At 41.7% G+C, this 19,657-nt stretch overlaps 1 protein-coding gene across 5 annotated transcripts in view; it reads left to right on the forward strand.

Annotated features, from left to right (window-relative positions):
• The window catches only part of CDH18 (cadherin 18), a 621,618-nt gene that overhangs the window by 562,098 nt on the left and 39,863 nt on the right, over positions 1 to 19,657 (forward strand). For all 5 annotated transcript variants that reach the window (XM_083449423.1, XM_083449420.1, XM_083449424.1 and 2 more), the window contains 2 exons: positions 4,199 to 4,386; positions 9,017 to 9,270. In XM_083449423.1, coding sequence (XP_083305549.1) covers positions 4,199 to 4,386; positions 9,017 to 9,270 — 442 coding nt within the window. The remainder of the gene's footprint in view (positions 1 to 4,198; positions 4,387 to 9,016; positions 9,271 to 19,657) is intronic.

Raw genomic sequence — 19,657 nt, forward strand, 5'->3', positions numbered from 1 at the left:
CGTCCCATCTGTAACCAATAAAGTTGTAGCCTTATTTGATCCCATAGAATCAACATTCTGTGTATTGTCTAATTCTTTAATCCCTAGGGAATGGAGTGGTCATGGGGCCCTGACACACAAGATATATTTCACCCTTCATCCGTAGATCTCAAGGCAGTTCACAGGATGAAAACACGAGATTAAAATACAAAATACATAATCAAAACAAGAACAAGTACAAGTACAAAACAAAACAATAACCTGCTTCCCCGCCCGGCCCCCAGTTTGGTTTTTTTTAAAATGTCTTAACAAATTTACTTAAGGGGGGCTACTTGTAAATTCTAAGAAACCACAACCAGTATTGAGAAGCCTGTTTTAGTGGTTTTCTTCAAGGAAGTGTAATTTTCAAGCATGTGCCTTCTTTTAATAAGCATGGTCTTAAGTGATAGCCATTCGGTTAAACGCTTTGCTGAATTGAAGCTTGAAAGAATAAGTGGTGTAGTTTTTATGAAGATCTGCTGTATTCTTTATGCATGGCAATGAAGTCTATTTCCTACTTTAAGTGCACAGCTCACCACAAACTTAACTGTGGAGTCGTAACTGGAGCCTCCATAATTATTTTTTTATGTGAGCAGTTGCTGAATGAATGTTATGTGATCACAAATGAGAAGACAGGCGGTCTGTGAAATTGAGAAGGGGAGGAACACTGTTAAGGAGACAAATTGTCTTCAGACGCAGTCTACACAGTGGAAATGTAGAGACGTTTGCAGCATATATCACTCTAGGCTCCACTAGCAAACCAGGGCACCCATGAACAGCTAGTCTGGGGACTAATATGTGAGGGTTTCTCTCCTTTCATTAGAAAGCTTGTGGCAGGGGTTTCCAAAATGACCCCTCTTACCTTTCTGTGACCTCCAAAACCAACCTAGAAGAGATGTATACAGTGGTACCTCTAGATATGAATGGGATCCGTTCCGGAGCCCCGTTCGCATCTAGAGGTAAACCTAACTAGCGATGGTGTGTCTGCACATGCTCGTGTCGCTTTTCGATGCTTCTGCGCATGTGTGTGACGTCATTTTGAGCGTCTGTGCATGCGCAAGCGGTGAAACCCAGAAGTAACACACTCCATTACTTCCGGGTTGCTGAGAAGTGCAACTCGAACGCGCTCAACTCGAAGCATATTTAACCCGAGGTATGACTGTACAACTGTTTTGCCCTCAACCAGCCAGAGAATGTTAGCAGCCAAGATCCACACACAGGGAGAAGTCCTCATGGTCAAACCACATGTAACCTTCACTATAGCCCAATGGATGTATTACATGCATATAGGTCATACCCATGTTGATGGTGGAACTGGTCACACTTTTAGTACTTCTCCCTGCCTTGAAGTCTTCTTTCTGTAAAAACCACATGTTGTGCATGAATGTCTGTGGAGAATTCCCTCTTTGCAAGTAAGGGCTCTGTGCAATTGGGACACCCAGGTACACAGCTGCCTCAATCACAGAGATCCCTACATGTGAGCAAGTGCTGGCATGCTGAAATTTATCCACAGACAACTCATGGTTGCTGCAAGAAGAAAGCCCGATAAGGTTGGGGGAGAAAATTGATTCAGTTCGCATTTAAAGGTGAGCCTATGTAAATCACACTGTCCAATACATGAATTGAAACACAACCATCCTTTAAATTTCACATGTCTATGAATTTTGCACTGCAGTTATCCAACCAAGTAATTTGCACAAAAGTGCATGTACTAGGGTAAAGTGTGCAGAACAATGCACATATTGCTGAAAGTATTGAATGAAAAATTGTTATATTAGTGAAAATCAGTATTCAAAAAAATGCAAAATCGCATAGAGAAATGTGTATATTAAGAGAACTTTACAGTAAAATGCTGGTGAATTTTCATGAAGACATTAAAAACAAACAACCCCGGATGTGGAAATATATACTGAACTTTAGATTGGAAAATTGAGAAACAGATAGAGGCTGAAATAGACAGATTTGCCCTACATGTAAATAATTCAATCCAGAAATAGAAGTCCCCCATAACCAGAAACATTTTTTTAATCTGGTATTGAACTGGAATAAACTGTAGATAACTAACCCATACAGCCTTTATAGGAGAGTAACAGAACAGGCCAAAATATGTCTAGGTAAGCCTGCCCAGGTATGAATAAGATTTTATTATTGCAAAAACGGTTGTAAATGATTTCTTCTTTTGTTGATTTTTCATGTTGCTTTGTCTTTATTTCACACTGTGTCCAATATTTTATTGAGATATTTGAACTGTTCCTACTTCATAAAGTAGGAGTAGGTTTCATATCTGGTTTGTGTGTCCTTTATCAGAGAAGCTTGGCTGAAATGTAGAGTTGCCATTTATTTTAACCCAGTTGATATTTTGCTTGCATATAGAGAGGGACACATATACAGATAGATATTGTAGATATAGTATTCTGCACATAGCCCATCCTATATCTTTTACCAAACTGTGGGAGAAAAAGGTCATCAAGACTGTCAAAGACTACATTACCATTAATCTAATTTTGTTTATGAAAATCCGCTAAAAATTGAGGTGCTAAAAATGACATAACATATATGAAACTCATGGTTTTATACTATGCATGGCTGATTGTAAATTGCAGTGTATTCTAGGAGTTTTGCACCAAATACATACGCATAGAACTGTAGTCTCTGAGAAAGGACAGTTATGGTGGTTTTCCACAAAGAGTAGCAAAGAGTTATACATCACATATACCGTATTTTTGCTCTCTAAGACGCACCAGACGATAAGACGCACCTAGTTTATGGTCCCTTTTTGGGGAGAAAACAAATTGCTGAGCATATACTATATACACAACTGGTTTAATCTTGTACCCATTTACTTTGGAGCAAGCCCTTTAAAGTGAGCACGGCTCTTGCGGGGGGGGGGAGGGACAGAGCATGTGGCTCTGTCCCTTCCCCCACCTCCCGCAAAAGCCAGGGATAGCTGTGCGAAGCTTCCACAGGGCAGCGGGATCAAGGCTCCCTGCTGCCCGGCAGTGGCTTCGTGCGGCTAAGCCAGAAGCTAGAACAGCAAGAGGGAGCACTGCGCACAACCTTTTTGCTGCTAATAATATATAGGTTTTCCTAAGGTTCATGCCTCTCCTATTCTTTTTGCAGTATTTCCTATGGATATTAATTTTTTGAATAGTTATGTAATTATGCCCCCTCCTCATTTTCTCAAGATAGCATAAGTGAAGTGAAAAGTGTTATCTCAGCTGCATTGCAAAAGCCATAGTAGCCATAATTGCACCTTTCTCAGCCCCATGGCTCTGGCTAAGCTTTTTTTCTTTTTACATTAAGGTCAGCTGGTGGGGTGCATGAATGTTCATCTGAGATATAATCTGGTTTGGCTGAGTGCTATAAAGTTTCCAATAGTAAAAGTTTCTCACAATTGCAAGACACATCATTGTGGGAGGAGGAGAATTCACTCCAGGCTTTTAAAATTGCTTAGCTTTTAACTCGGGGAAATTTACAGCCCTTGTTTCCTTGGCCATTTGGGAAGAGAGAATGAAGAGAGCACAAAAGTGTTATATTTTTCTCTTGCGGCTGAAAGATATACATGCTGCTACAGCTCTGAATGTCAAGCAATTCAGTGAAACAAAAGATTAGATCTTAGATGCTTTATGTTGATCTAAAATTTTGTTTGCTGTGTTTTAAATTACTTAACCTAGCACTTTCTTAAAACCCAATTGATTAGCATTTCAGAACAGACAAAAGAAAGCACTTTTTCACACAGTACATAATGAACCAATGGAATTCACTGCCACAAGGTGTGGTGATGGCTAATATTTTAGATGACTTTAAGAAGGATTAGATAGATCAGTGGATTGTCAATAGCTGTTGGATCTGTGAATATCAGTTTCAGAGAACGAACAGGAGTGTGCTTTTGCCTTCATGCTCTGTATGTTGAGTTTCCCGTTCAGAATGCTATGCACTGATGATTTAATCTAGCAGAGTTCTTTTTAATATTCTTAATACTTTATTCCTGTCAGAGAGCAGTGCTTTTCATTCTGTGAGGAAAAGCTTTCATAGCTAGGCACCACAGTTTAGTGAAATAATATTTGGTGCATTTGCACTAAACTCAGCGATCATGTTCCCCGTTTAGAAGAGATGTTTGAGAATTTGAAGTGTTATTGCAGCAGAATTGCTAGAAATGTTGCCTGAATATATTTTCCAGAACATTATCAGCTGTATGTTCCTGAGTCGGCACAAGTTGGTTCTGCGGTAGGCAAGATCAAGGCTAATGATGCGGACATGGGGTCAAATGCAGACATGAAATACACGGTCATAAATGGGGATGGCTCCGGAGTGTTTTCCATATCCACTGACAGAGAAACACGAGAAGGGATTATTTCCTTGAAGAAGGTAAGCAAAGCCTTTAGAAAAGGCTCACACGTGATAGACATGAAATTCTCTTAGGGCTGTCATGGCACACAGCCTTAGGGCCAAACTGGAAATGACAGCAATAGTTCCATGCGTTTAAGCTCAGAGCTGCCTCCAAGTGTAAAAAGAGGAGCTGGGTTGAGCCTACATTTTTAAATAGAGAAAGCAAACATTTGTAAGGACTGTGATTTGCCTCCCAAGTGCTTTTTTTCTTGAAAGCACTTTTATCTTCACACATGTTTCTTTTGCTTTCCAACTTCTGTGGTTTCAGTGCACAAAATATTCATACAAAATGCGTATTTTATCAGAAGATTCACCAAAAAATGTGTACTTTATATTGAAAGGTGCATACAAAGAAGCACACAAAAATCAATGGAGTGCAAGCAACAAGTTAGGGGATTCAAAAACGCGGAAATCTTTCTCCATTATGTGATAACCTCTTCACTGTTTATAATAATAAACAAGATGGTAGATTACTTCCTCTGCTTTTGCAAAAGACCCTTGTGGTCAGATGTGATTCCTAAGCATTTCTGGTCACTGGTTGATAATGCTCAGTGCCTCCCCCCCAGGCTTCGGGCTTAGCGCAGCTCTCTGCAAGCCGTGGGAGGGCTGCGCGAAGTTGCGCAGCTCTCCCACGGCTAGCGGAGAGCTTGCCTGCACCCAGAAGCTTGGGGCGCGCTGAGCTCAGCACGCCCCAAGCTTTGGGCTTCACACAGCTTCCGCAGCCTAGGGAGCCCTGTGGGAGTTCCCGCAGGGCTCCCTAGGCTGCGGACAGCAGCCCGCTGCCTGGAGCGCTAGGCGTGCTGCAGCAGAGCGCCCCGCGCTTCGGGCAGACATCCGCAGCCTGCTGCCCAGAGCGCGGGGCGCGCTGAAGCCGCGGCCGGGGGGGGATATTTTTTTTTCTTTATTCCCCCCCCCCCAAAAAAAAACCCTAGGTGCATCCTATGGGCCGGTACGTCCTATAGGGCGAAAAATACGGTACTTCTGACTGAACAGCAGTGAACCTGAAATGGGAAGGAATCAGACATTCCTATGTTATCATTGGCTAAGCAGCAAGCTGCTTTAATAAATGTGTGTTGATGCCATGGAAGCATGTATGTGTACAGGGGGTTATGTCAGAAATAATCAACTCCAGGTGTCTCAGAGCAGGTCTCAAGACTTCCTAACAGCTTGTGCTGAGTGTGACCTATTTTGTTGTCATAACCGTGCAGTCTTTAACACAACAGTGGACAAAAGTGGACCTTCTGGTATACAATATGAAAGTGGCCATGGCTTCAGAGTCTCAGTAGGGCCATGATCTGTAAAGATGCAAAGGACCTGTTTTTGAGATGTGTAAGGAGGATGTGATAAAGTACTGGTGCTGTGCTAAATGCAGACCATTCTTCAAAGGGTGAATGCTGCCTTTGGTCTTACATTATCAGAAGTGGGAAATGTCAATTTCCCTACCCCACATTTTGTCCTCGTGGCACAAACACCAAGAGACCGTTTTTGTATTGCCACACGAAATATCAGGTGAGGCAACTGACTGGCAGCTGAATCCTGCGCATGTGTGTGTGTGCTCCAAAGGATGCCCTGTTGAGTTCAATGGTACTTACTCTCAGGTGAGCATATATAGGATTGTAGTCTTCAGTACAAAAGGGCATGTGGCAGTGCTGGGCTAATATTATACTTGGGCTGCTGAAAATAAGCACTTCAGGAAAATGCTTCAGAATTGCCTCTTTGGGAAAAAAAAAATATTTAGACTAACCTTCCCTAACCCTGCTGCAAAACAACCCCACCCTCCTGTATACCACTTACCGGTATATCGAAACAAACATGGAAATGCATGATACAGAGAAATCTATTAGCATGCATATTCCTCCTTGATGTTTTATTATTCTGCATGCACCAAATTCAGTGCCATTCCACAGACTAGCTAGAATAAAAGGAATATATATGCACTGGCCTCTCTTAGCCTTCTTTTGAACAGCATCAAAGGGTATTCCGTAAATAATAATAATAATAATAATAATAATAATAATAATAATTTTTATTTATACCCCGCCCTCCCCAGCCAAGGCCGGGCTCAGAGCGGATTACCAGCAATAATAAAAACAAGTTGAATGATTACAACTTAAAAACAAAATTAAAATACAACATTAAAATATTGAAACATTAAAATATTAAAATGTAGCCTTATCGCAGGAGGAGAAGGAAAGGAAAAAAGAAAGAGAGGGAGGGAATCAAATTGGCTCCAAGCCAAAGGCCAGGTGGAACAACTCTTACAGGCCCTGTGGAAAGAAATCAGGCCCTGGTCTCATGAGGCAGAGCGTTCCACCAGGCTGGAGCCAGAGTTGAAAAGGCCCTGGCTCTTGTTGAAGCCAATCTAACTTCCTTAGGGGCCAGGACCACTAGGGTGTTGCTATTTATGGACCTTGAGGCTCTCCATGGGGCATACCGGGAGAGGCGGTCCCGTAGGTACGAGAGTCCTAGGCTGTGAAGGGCTTTAAAGGTCAAAAGCAGCACCTTAAATCTGACCCTGTACTCTATCGGGAGCCAGTGCAGTTTGAAAAGCACTGGGTGAATATGCTCCCATGACAGAGACCCCATGAGGAGCCTCGCTGCACCCAATATTTAGAAACAACACTACATAAACTGAACCACTTGGGCCTCAATGTGTTGTAAATGTTGATCCCATTGATAAAGCTGGTGGGAAACTATAGAAACCTCTGAAAGATCTCATGTTCTCGAAAGGCTGACCCAAGTTTTATATTTGTTCCTTCCTATCAGTGGCAAGAAACCATTGCTATTACTCATCGAGTAGCCTTCTAGTAAATTATGGCAAGTGTTGCTCACTGCTGAAAACAAGAACTAGGAATGGGGAGAAATTTAATCCCCTTTTGTATTTGAAAGTGAAGCTAACTCACCTGCACTTTTCAAAACAGTACATTAACAAAACAAAAACAACCATCCTTCAAAATCTATACTTCTCTGAATTTTACAATACAGTTCACCACCTAGTATGGGTCCATCTGCCCTATGCTTGGTTTTTGGACATGGACTTCCATGGGGTCCCCTCTAACAGGGTACCCTGAATACACAACTGATACAATATTGGGTGATATGCCACTTCATCCCATGCTTGAAGACTAGGATTCCACCCAATGCCTTAAACATTTGTGACATTTTGCTATGGGAAAGGCAAAACATTTGTTTACAGGTAAATTCCTTCCTGGCTTCAAATATGGCAACCATTAGCAACCATTGCAAGGTCAGGAGGTACAAAAAAACCTTTGGTTAAACCAATAAGACCTAGCTAAAGGGAAAACGACACTAAGCAGAACCTGAAAATAAATATAGATTTTAGAAGCATGGTAAGAATTGGCCTGAAATGGAAACAGAATGATAAAAAGGAGTGGGTAGGAAGGTTTTGCTCTTCAGCCAACTGCACTGTGGAAGCCACACACAGCCTTTTAAGCCTCGCTGCCAGGCCAGGCAGGGCAACAGCCAATGCCTGGGCAGCCAGCGAAGCACCACCCTCCAAGCGGGACCTCTGATTGGCCTATTGACATTTTCCCTCTTTTGCTGGAAGACTGCCCCTCAATACCACCGGCCAAGGGGAATTCCCCAGCAGCAACCAGCAGGCAAGCATGCTGTAGATGTCAGGAATGAAGGTGGAACACAAGGGTTCTGCACCTGTTTCACCCCGTAGATGCAGAAAGAGGCCACTCCCTTGCTGCAAAGGTATCTTTCTGAACTTTGCCCGTGCAGAATCCTGTAGGAACTGGATCCTAGCACCCCTTACCAGTTTTTGCTTCATAGGAGGATGCTGAGCCAGCCTACTCCTATCTGAGTGTTGATGGGTGCAATGATAATCAAGGAGCATAGGATTAAGTGTAAGGTTTGCAAGCTTCACAGACCAGTCTTTCACAGGACTGTGCACTGTCAATTAGGCAAGTTTCCTTTCACTGTACATAAGCCTCTTGGTGCCTTGGGGATCAGGCAGGATATACATCTAACACACTAGGTAATACATAATGATTAGTGGTATCCCAACCACATTGTCATGATTGTTGTACAGAAGCATTGTAATTGGGCCACCCAGCAGCCTTACAGGCCTAAGCATCCATTAATTACATCTGCCCAATTTAATTTCAGATATATTCTGCATTCGTCCAACAGATATTGCTGTAAAACTGTTTCACTTTAAGAGTTTGTGCCTTGCCACTGTAGCAAGGGGTGCCAATTCAAATAAAATATGGGGGGCAGTGCACACGTCTTTTTCACGAGACAGGTGCAGGTGATTATCTCATTGCAAACTCAAGAGTGTTCATTTCTTTCCAGGAGTCAGATGCCATTATGCACTTAGTACATAGTTTCAAGCTACAGGAAGTGGAGGGGTTAAACTCAGCATTACCAAAGGCTGCCACTGTAATACAGTACAAAGGTGCTACAGCTAAAGTGCAGTAAAGGATGCTGTGATCAAGTCTGTTCAAACTATATTACACAAGCAATTCTGAGGCTGGAAAACCCCTCTCTGATGGTGGAAATAAGGCAGCGAAATAATGTGTTTTGTGAAATAACTCAAACCCAAACTCACAGTGGTAATGTGAAATTTCTTTTCTTCCCACAGCCACTGAACTATGAAAAAAAGAAATCCTATACTCTTAATATAGAAGGAGCAAATACCCACCTCGATTTCCGCTTCTCACACTTAGGACCTTTTAAAGATGTAACTATGTTGAAGATCATTGTTGGGGACGTGGATGAGCCTCCATTGTTCACTTTGCCTTCCTATGTCATGGATGTTTACGAAAACGCCGAGATTGGGACTGCGGTGGGCACAATTACAGCGCAAGACCCAGACAGTGCGAACAATGTAGTAAGGTATGCTAGTATATTGATAGATCTTCAGTTAACTACAAATAGTATGGGGTGGAGGTGGGGAAACCGTGAGGTGGGAAATTTGTAGTCTTCATAAAGCTGTACTATGGAAAACTTCCTTGATCCCTTATTATAAATGAGAAGTGTTGGAGCTTACATATTTTTATTATTGAAGCATGGTAGGTCAAATGGTCTGAAGCTCAACATCAAAAAAACTAAGATCATGGCCACTGGTCCCATCATCTCCTGGCAAATAGAAGGGGAAGAAATGGAGGCAGTGAGAGATTTTACTTTCTTGGGCTCCATGATCACTGCAGATGGTGACAGCAGTCACGAAATTAAAAGACGCCTGCTCCTTGGGAGAAAGGTAATGGCAACATGCCAACAAAGGTCCATATAGTTAAAGCCATGGTTTTTCCAGTAGTGATGTATGGAAGTGAGAGCTAGACCATAAAGAAGGCTGATCGCCAAAGAATTGATGCTTTTGAATTATGGTGCTGGAGGAGACTCTTGAGAGTCCCATGGACTGCAAGAAGATCAAATGTATCCATTCTTAAGGAAATCAGGCCTGAGTGCTCACTGGAAGGACAGATCGTGAAGCTGAGGCTCCAATACTTTGGCCACCTCATGAGAAGAGAAGACTCCCTGGAAAAGACCCTGATGCTGGGAAAGATGGAGGGCACAAGGAGAAGGGGACGACAGAGGACGAGATGGTTGGACAGTGTTTTCGAAGCTACAAACATGAGTCTGACCAAACTGCGGGAGGTAGTGGAAGATAGGAGTGCCTGGCGTGCTCTGGTCCATGGGGTCACGAAGAGTCGGACACGACTAAACGACTAAACAACAACAACAACAGGTCAAATGAAATCACAATTTCTTCAAGAAAGTAAAGTTGGGTAAAAATAAATGTCCCACATGTACGCTAACAATAGAAAGGGTTGCTGAAATTCAGAGACTTGTTGCGACTTACCTGCTTAATATTAGTGACCAGCGGGATCTGGAACAAAATTTAGGGCATCAGCCTGCCAGACATGCTCTTCTGTATTCCAACTCACCCACCCACCCACAATGTTCTGTTTTCATTTTGTAGCTAAATCTCAACAGGATCACTCTTCATTGGGCTATTTTTGGGGAGGGAGCTATTGATTGGTTGATGGCACTTTGGAAAACCTTGGCATTGCCCCAAAGATGCTTTTACTTATCTGTTGTTTCTCAGTGCCTTTGGAGTGATACAACTTTGTTAGCAGGGGTGCCAACTTGAATGAAATATTGGAGGGCCCAGGTAAGGCCCGCCCCGTATAACTTATCACAAAATGTGGCACATGAACAACTTTTGAATGTCAAGGCCCATTAACTTTGGGAGGGCTGGCCACTTCTCAAATATTTTATTGGAGGAGGCCAAAGGGACCTCAGCCCCCTAGGAGTTGGCTGCTATGTTTGGTATCAAAACTAGTAATCAAGTTGAGAAAGGAATAATAGTTTACTGGTAGAGCACATGCTGTACCTTTGGTATCTTACATTAAAAGGATGTCAGGAGGAATTGGGATGACACCTGCTTGGGACCTTTCTACACTACTCATAGAGTAAAGGTAAAAGTTAAAGGACCCCTGGATGGTTAAGTCCAGGCAAAGGTGACCATGGGGTGCGGCCCTCATCTCACTTTTCAGGCTGAGGGAGCTGGCGTTTGTCCACAGACAGCTTTCCAGGTCATGTGGCCAGCATGACCAAACTGCTTCTGGTGCAATGGAACACTGTGATGGACGCCAGAGCACCCAGAAACGCCATTTATCTCCCCACTGCAGCAGTACCTATTTATCTACTTGCACTGTACTTGGCTAGGTGGATCAAAATTTTGATTCTATAAGGCAGCTTCATCTCTTCATATAGACTCCTACAAAGGAAGAACTAGGCATTTTTGTCCGTTCCATATGGCATATATACCTGGGCTCAAACCAAATGCATCATTTTGCTTACTGTTAAATAATGCATCACTTTATACTTATTCTTAAATGGTAATAGATGGTCTATTGAGTACTGCGGTGACACAAAATTTGTAAAGTTGTTCACTTATAAGTATCAGGCAAAACATTTTATGATGCGTTTATTGGCATTAGGAGCATACAAAGAAAGCTCGAGAAGCCGAATGCCTGCCATTATGATGAATGGAGAGAGGTCATATATATTGTAAGATCCCACATGTATAGAAAGATGTTCAAAGCACTGGCACATTGTGTTTAATGTGCCCAATGCCAGGGATAGATATGAGGGTTTGCCTTCACTGTAATGGAGTCTTAGCTGTAATTTTTTCTTTTCTCCCGTATGAGTTAATGGCACTGCTTACTGACATGGAGGAGACAGAACATAAACTTGTGAATCCAGAAGCATTAGTGATGTGGGAGTTAAAACTATTCCTTGTCTCTGGTGACCCAAGTGTTCTGCAGAAGAGCAGCCTCTGCCTCCCCACAAAATCTACACTTTTCCCCACCATCAATCCCTTTTTCAATGGGAGAGCATGTGGTTAATGGTTAAAAGAGGTGGGTTGGTTGTGTGCAACAGCTTGGACTTTTGTAAACAATCAGACAAATATGCAATATTCAAAGATTCATTCTGCACAACTTAGAATAACAGATTTTAAGACAAGGCATCAGCTTGAAGCCCCAAACCATGAAATCATGCCAGTGTTGCGGGGATGTTATGATGGAGTTGCATAATGATGCAAATGTTTTAAGATTAGGGTTTTAAGTCTCCAAATCTGAATCAACTTTCTTTCCCTAAAATGAAAATTGCATTGCTTCTTCCGGCTTAGGTGAAAGATTAAACCTAGCATTATGTCTTTAGTGTGCTAGTAGGCTTGCTTGTTTGTTCTGGATCCTACGGGAAGTGGGAGGGATTTTTCTTTTTAAAAAATTAAGATTGTCTAGCTGTCTCTAAACAATTGAATGTTGAGGGTAAACAAACGCTCTAAATAAGCGAATTCGGAGGGTAAACAAACCAAGCTAAGATTACAGTAAACCCTTTTAGCAAAAGGTATGCAAATCTGTAATGGATATATGCTGCAGTAACCTAATCCTTTTATTATGAAAAGGTTGGAAATTATTTTCTGGTTTTCTTTAACAGTGTGGGAAAGTACTGTTAGATACATTTCTAACTTTTAATGGTGTTTGTGTGTGTAGATAGATAGATATTAATTAAAGCATATCTTCTATGTATGGTTTTATCAACATAGCTGAAGGATTAGCATGAAATTTTACAGGATCCCATTTTTAAGATTCCAAGGCACATTTTCACGCACCGAAAGTCAGAAATATTTGCTGTCTAACAATACCCTGGTTTTATCTATTGTCAAGTTACAACATAGCCAATAGTTCCTGTCATTCTCTTATTACACTTGGAATGTGTAAAACCCTCCCAAGAAGTATGGCTAGTATTCTTGACACTGATGTTGCCAGAATTCATTATTATTTGGTCTGGAACACAAATCTCCAGGTCTTAAGCTTGGCTGCATTCTGAATCAGCTCCTGAGAGGTGTTTTCTAGTTTTGAATGTTAGCTGAGCTTCTGGGCATCCACAGGTCATCAAGGAACCAAAGGATCCACGATTTTCAAGGGCACCTGAGTGTTCAGTGGGTTTGACTGGATACTATGGGAGCTACATGGCCAGCAGTTCCTTGTATCTAGGATTTTTTCATGAGCTTGTTCCCTGCTCCTAGCCAGGATGGGACATGAGGTTGTGTGTCTGGGACAATGCACCTGTGCCCATGAAGCCAATCTGCCATCCCTGCAGTGGCGTAGCGTGGGGGGTGCAGGGGGTGCCGGCTGCACCGGGCGCAACATCTGGGGGCGCGCGCTCGCACTCGCAGCTCTCTGCCCCTACCTGGCTCACTCACTCTCTCTCACTGCAGTGCTGGCTGTGCGAATCCAATCCGAGCCACCGGGTCACCGCCCACTGTGGAGGGGAGGGTGCCAGGCGTGCGGTGCGGTGCAGAGAGAGAGCGAGGGACTATCTGGGGGAGGGACAGTGCAGCGGGGGGGGGGGCAAATTACTTGCCTTGCCCCGGGTGCTGACAACCCACGCTACGCCACTGCATCCCTGCAAGTATGTTTGCACTGCTCCAATTTTGCACATTGCAGGAGGAGGAGAAAACCAAGCAATTTTTACCTGGGACAAGTGAGATTGCTCATATTAGATGAGCTTACCTTTGATTTTACCTGAGGGGGATTAATCTGTCGCTAGTAACAGAAACACTTTTCGCTTATTTCAAAATAAGATGTTCTGCATGAGAAGAAACATCCAAATTTGCATCAAATGTCATTTTCAGATTATTATTTTTAGTGACAGCCTTAAGGATGCAAAGAACAATTTTACTGGTGTTTTTGGAAGTCTTTTTGCCTTTCTGTGGAATTGTAATATGTTTGCTTCAGAAAACACCACCAAATTTCCATATAATTTTTCTGTAGGGAAATTGCTCATAGTAGCTAATTGCAACATAGTATTGACAAACTAACATTTTTACCCCCAGTTATTATAGCCATTTTTCGTGCTGTGTGCTGGGTTCTGCTGTTGAGTACACTATTTGATTCTGGAGTTTATCTGCCTGCCTTACAAGGAAACTGGATCTCTTAACTTTCCAAATATATACAAAAAATTAATTCTGATTTTTGTTAGTAATTATATGCTATGGTTTTCCCTCAAAGAAGACACACACACACACACACACACACACACACACACACATAGTTGTATCAAATGTTAGCCATACTCAGGGTACACCTATTCAAATTAGTGAAAGAGACTAACTTAGGTCAATTAATTTCACTGTATCTTTTCTGAGTAAAATTTAGTTGGATACAACCCAGAGTTCATTGACCAATCGCTTGTGAGGAAAATGAAGGGCTCCTTAATGAGTAAATGGAAATGGTGACCTCAATTTTGTAAAGTTTACAGAGTTAGGTGCCCTTGGACTGCTGGACTTTTCACTTTGATATAGACAAAGAGATGATAAGTTAAAATGCAATTAACTTATCTGAAGGTATGCTAGCTATTCCACTCTAATTGTCTTTCGTTCAGCTTTCCTCTCCTTTCTTTTTCCTCCTTTTGTACTTGCTTTCTTGGATTTCAGTATTATAATTCATCAAATTTTAGTTATGAGTTCAACAGAGCATACAATGTCAGCTTCCATGTCATTAGATACGCTAGTGCTTGTTAAGATAGAGGGGATTTTAAAAAGAGTTATTTTTAAAATCTACCACTAGTGCTAGGAAATTTTCTTTAGTTTCTCATGCTGCATGCTGGTTTTATTATACCGGCTGCTTTTCACCTGACAAAATTCATGTATGAGTACATCAGCATGCTTTCCAGCTCTTTCTTCTGACTCTGTTGGTTTGCACTTAGTAATTTTTTTGAAATATTTTTTCCTCTATGGTAAAACTTTGGCAGTTCTTGACCAGAGTCTTTTTACAGCCATATATAGTTTTGGCACAAAGCCCCAAGTTCTTATATTTCTATATTAGAAGTGATACTATGTTGTAGCACTTGTCTCTGTTTATCTTATTCTGGAACTATTTCCATATGTATTTTTACCCATGCAACGGGCCATCAAAAATGTCCTGTGTGTTGAAAATATGAGGTTCAACTCATATTATGGACTGTCAAGGTTATCTGGGGAAGAACTTTGGCTTTTAGAGAGTTGAGCCAGTGATGAGAGTGGAGATGGAGTGTTTTAGACTAGACAGAACATTGTTCTGTGACAGGCTTCCTACCAACCTTGGTGGCCTCCAGATATTTTGGATGTTATGGTTCAAAATATTTGGAGGGTATTTGGTTGTGGGAGGCTGATTTAAAGCAGTGTTATATTGGGAGAGGGCATATAACATGATGTGCAATCTTAAAGTTCTAGTTGCAACCTCTGACACCTCCACTTACAAGGATCTTGCACAGCAAATGTGGGAAGAAGACTTTGGATAGCTAGGACTTCAAATGCTGTTGTCACTTATAAGTAGACTCCACTGAGCTAGGTGGACTGAGAGTCAAACAGTGGGAGGCTACTTTGTATGTTCAAGGCTGAAAGTTTATAAAAAAGATGACTCTGGTGCCTCATTTGATATGTTTTATCCATCCTAATAGCTCTCATTAGCTATGAGATGCAAATTCCATGAGCTCTGTGTCATATCAGTATCAAGCTGTGCTCTGTATCTGATTACAGTGCTGGCTGCAAGCCACTTGGCTTCTGACGAGAGAGCTATTGAAGGATGACACTAATCCAACAAACAATTAATGAACATTTCTCGTAATCCACTTTGTGTGCCCTGGTTGTTTTATTAGGACATTTCTGAAGCAGATACTCATGAGAGTTCAGCAATACATTTTGTATCCTTAATTTTATTGCCCCATGGAATGCTGTGTTTGTTTCCTTTGGACTGAGTTTGGAATGGGTTTACCTTGGAATGGGTTTACGTGGGGCTACCTTTGAAGGTGACCCAGAAACTGCAATTAATCCAGAATGTGGCAGCTAGACTGGTGACTGGGAGTGGCTGCCAGGAACACATAACACCAGTCCTGAGATATCTGCATTGGCTCCCAGTACATTTCCGAGCACAATTCAAAGTGTTGGTGCTGGCCTTTAAAGCCCTAAATGGCCTCTGTCCTGTATACCTGAAGGAGTGTCTCCACCCCCATCGTTCAGTCCAGACACTGAGATCGAGCGCCGAGGGCCTTCTGGTGGTTCCCTCATTGCGAGAAGTGAGGTTACAGGGAACCAGACAGAGGGCCTCGGTAGTGGTGCCCTCCCTGTGGAACACCCTCCCATCAGATGTCAAGGAAATAAGCAGCTATCCAATTTTTAAAAGACATCTGAAGGCAGCCCTGTTTAGGGAAGTTTTTAATGTTTAATGATGTATTGTTTGTAACACTCGATTGAGAGCTGCCCAGAGTGGCTGGGGAAACTCAGCCAGATGGGTGGGGTATTAATAATAATAATAATAATAATAATAATAATAATCCAGAAGTAAATAAATCCCATTGAGTTCAATTTACTCCTAAGGCAATTGTTTAGAACAGTGTTTCTCAACCGGGGGCCATGATAATAATTTGTTGTTGTTGTTAAGACAGTGAGGAAACAATCCTCAGGGTCAATTGCTCGTTTTTAAGGCTACACTTTAAAAACCTTAATTCATAGAAATTAGAAATAACAGAATTGTAGAGTTGGAAGGGACTACGGGAGTCACCGAGTCCAACTCCCTGCAATGCATCAATCCTTTGCCCAGTGTGGGGCTTGAACCCACAACCCTGAGATCAAGACTCTCATGATTTTCATACCTTCAAAACTCCACAGCCCAATCCTGTAGTGATGTCTAGCCAGTGGAACCGCCTTCCTCAACCAGGTGCCTTCCATACGCTTTGGACTATGGCCTTTGTAATCCCTGGCCCTTGACCATTATGGCTGGAGTTGTTGAGAGTTGTCTAAAACATTTGGAGAGTACCAGGTTTGAAAAGCTTGCACTATAACATTAAACATGTATCATGTTCCCTCTCTTTGATTGTGTTCTGGTTTGATAGAATAGTTCAGATTTGCGGCGAAGTGTGCCGATCCTCCGACCAATAAATGCTGCTGATACATGTTGATCTTGATGTTACTAAAACATTATTTTACCTTCTCCTCCTTGAAGTTCTTACAGATGATTTATCTGAGTGGAACTTTCCCAATTTGCTACAGGTGACATCTAGTGGTATCTCTGTATATTGTGTGGTTTTGCTTGAGCCGAATCTTAATTTTGAGGAAATTTACTTGCCTGGAAAGGAATTATGATATGTTACATATTGACGTTTGTGTTCTATGCTGTAAATCACCCTGTGGTCTTTTGACAAAGTGTGGCATATAAGTTTTCTAAATAAATAAATACATAGTAGGATGACCAAGCATAACATGATTTTCCTTTGAATTGGAAGAAGCTTTGTGAAAATCTGGATATTCACATGGAAGACTTTTCATCTTTTTCAAGTTAATTAAAAATGTTTCATGCGCAAACAGGAATTGACACCTATTAAATTAGGAGGAAAGCCATATGAGTTGTTTAGGATACAATATTTAACATGGGTTGTGACCTCAGTTCAAAGAAAAGTAGTTGTACGTATGCTTTATTAAAATTGATGGGATTTCAGTCTGACCAATTTTCTCTGGTTTGAGGTCATCCAGTCTTTATACCAGAGTAATTCACTGAACTCTTGAGGATAAACTCACTAAATAAACATCTTTGAAACTATCTAATTTTCAATTGTTCAGCCATCTTGAATAGATGTATTATGAATTAGTACCAATTTGCCTTTTGAATTTTCAATATACCACTTATCACCAGTGTTTACTCTCTCTTTTCTTTTTGTGTTGGGTTAATGGTGAAGAGAGGGGGTTAGGATTTCACAGGCCATCACAACAGGCCACAAGGTTTCTTCAGCCATGAGAAGGTTGGAAGCCATTCCTTTACCCCTTAGATGGAAGTGCTTCTGTTGGATGTTAAATATACATCGACAGCAAAACACTCTCACAGAGGAACCATTACCTTGAGCAACTATTTAAAGGGAATGTTCCCTCTAGTCATAATGTTGCCTTCACTTGTTATATCTGGAACAGGAAGTCTTCAGAGGGGCTTTGATCTGGTTTTACGTCAGACTTTAAAGGCCACTTGGTATAGTCAGAATAACAATTACTAGAAGTAAATGCAAACGAATGGATCATTTGCCACCCCTGCAAGAGTTTAATATATTCATATGAAATTCCCTTTGTTGTTTAGATCAGGCAACATTTGAACAAAATTTCAGCTGTTTTTCACAAGTTCTTAACAGAGAGGGCCAGCCCCACTATTGGAAATACTACTGCCTCAGTCAGACAGCTGGTTTTTGATGTAATAAAAGGACAGGTTATTTCTAGTTATTTAATATATTTTTATTTATTTCTTTATCCTCAGAGAGAGGTAGCTTTGAAATTTTCAGCCTTAGGCACAGTGTGCCTTGGCTTCGGGGGGGGGGGGGCCTATGGGGAATTGCTGTTCTGCCTCGGGGTCCAGCAATGTTAACAGCCAGGATTTCAACAAGTCAGCAACACAAATATATTTTGAATGCTCTTTGAGCGCAGAAGATTTGGGAGTTACACCTTCACGTGAATGTAAAAGGTACAACACATATAGGATATAAATTTAATAAATAAATACATCAAATATCTTCACTTGGTGCTACAACAGTTTCTAGAAGATTTTGTGTGTGTGTGTGTGTGTGTGTGTGTGTGTGTGTGTATATATGGTATTGAGAAAGCATACCTTGTAATGGGAGATGACTGGAAATTAAACTTGAGTATTTTGTATCCAATGGCATTGATCCTTTCCATTGTAATGCTGTTCATTAACCATTGCTGTGACTGATGAGTGATAGAGAGCTTCGAGTAATCTTGGCATTTTGCAGACTGCATTAGGAATTATACTACATGGTTTGCTTAGCAGCTAAATGCTAGTAAACAGAGAGAAAATTTCAACAAGCTTCACTCTTCTCTTCCTTTTCCTTTCCCCCTTTTAATGCACCTGCTTTATTTCCAGGCAAAGTGGAGTGCATGTCCCAGATTAAAGCAACCTTGCACAATTTTTAAAAAGTGTTTTCTGTGCACTTTGAAGTGTTCTTTTTATGAGGAGTTAGTGGAGCATGGCACAGAGCCTTATTGCTGCCTCTGGCTTTCCACTTTGTCTAATTGTTCTGCAGTATTACATAGTATGAAGTGATATATTGTGGTGCTTGAGATACTTGCTCCTGCAGGCACTGTAGAAGAGCCCATTTCCTATCCACCTTTGTTTTAGCAGGTAGCACTGATGGACTTTAACACTTAGTTCACCAAAGTTTGCTTGTAACCAGTGTGGTGTAACACATTGTGTGATGTAACACATTGTAACCAGTGTGGTGTAGTGGTTAAGAGCGGTGGACTTGTAATCTGGTGAACCAGGTTTGATTCCCTGCTCCTCCACATGCAGCTGCTGGGTGACCTTGGGCTAGTCACACTTCTCTGAAGTCTCTCAGCCTCACTCACCTCACAGAGTGTTTGTTATGGGGGAGAACGGGAAAAGGAGATTGTTTGCCGCTTTGAGACTCCTAAGGGTAGTGATAAAGCGGGATATCAAATCCAAACTCCTTCTTCCTTCCTTCCTTCTTCTTCTATCTCACCATGGTCGATTAATATATTGTGTGCTTCCGCCAATTTGCAACATTCTACCCCACTTTTCTTAAAGCCATGCCCATAAACATAACCTGCTGTGGAGCTATGAATGCAAGAATACAAGAATAGCCTGTTGGATCAGGCCCTAGTTCTAGTCTAGTATCCTGTTCTCACAGTGGCCAACCAGATGCCTGTGGCAAACCA

This window comes from Podarcis tiliguerta (genome assembly GCF_965153285.1).
Source record: "Podarcis tiliguerta genome assembly, chromosome: 7".
NCBI classification, from domain to species: Eukaryota; Metazoa; Chordata; class Lepidosauria; order Squamata; family Lacertidae; genus Podarcis; species Podarcis tiliguerta.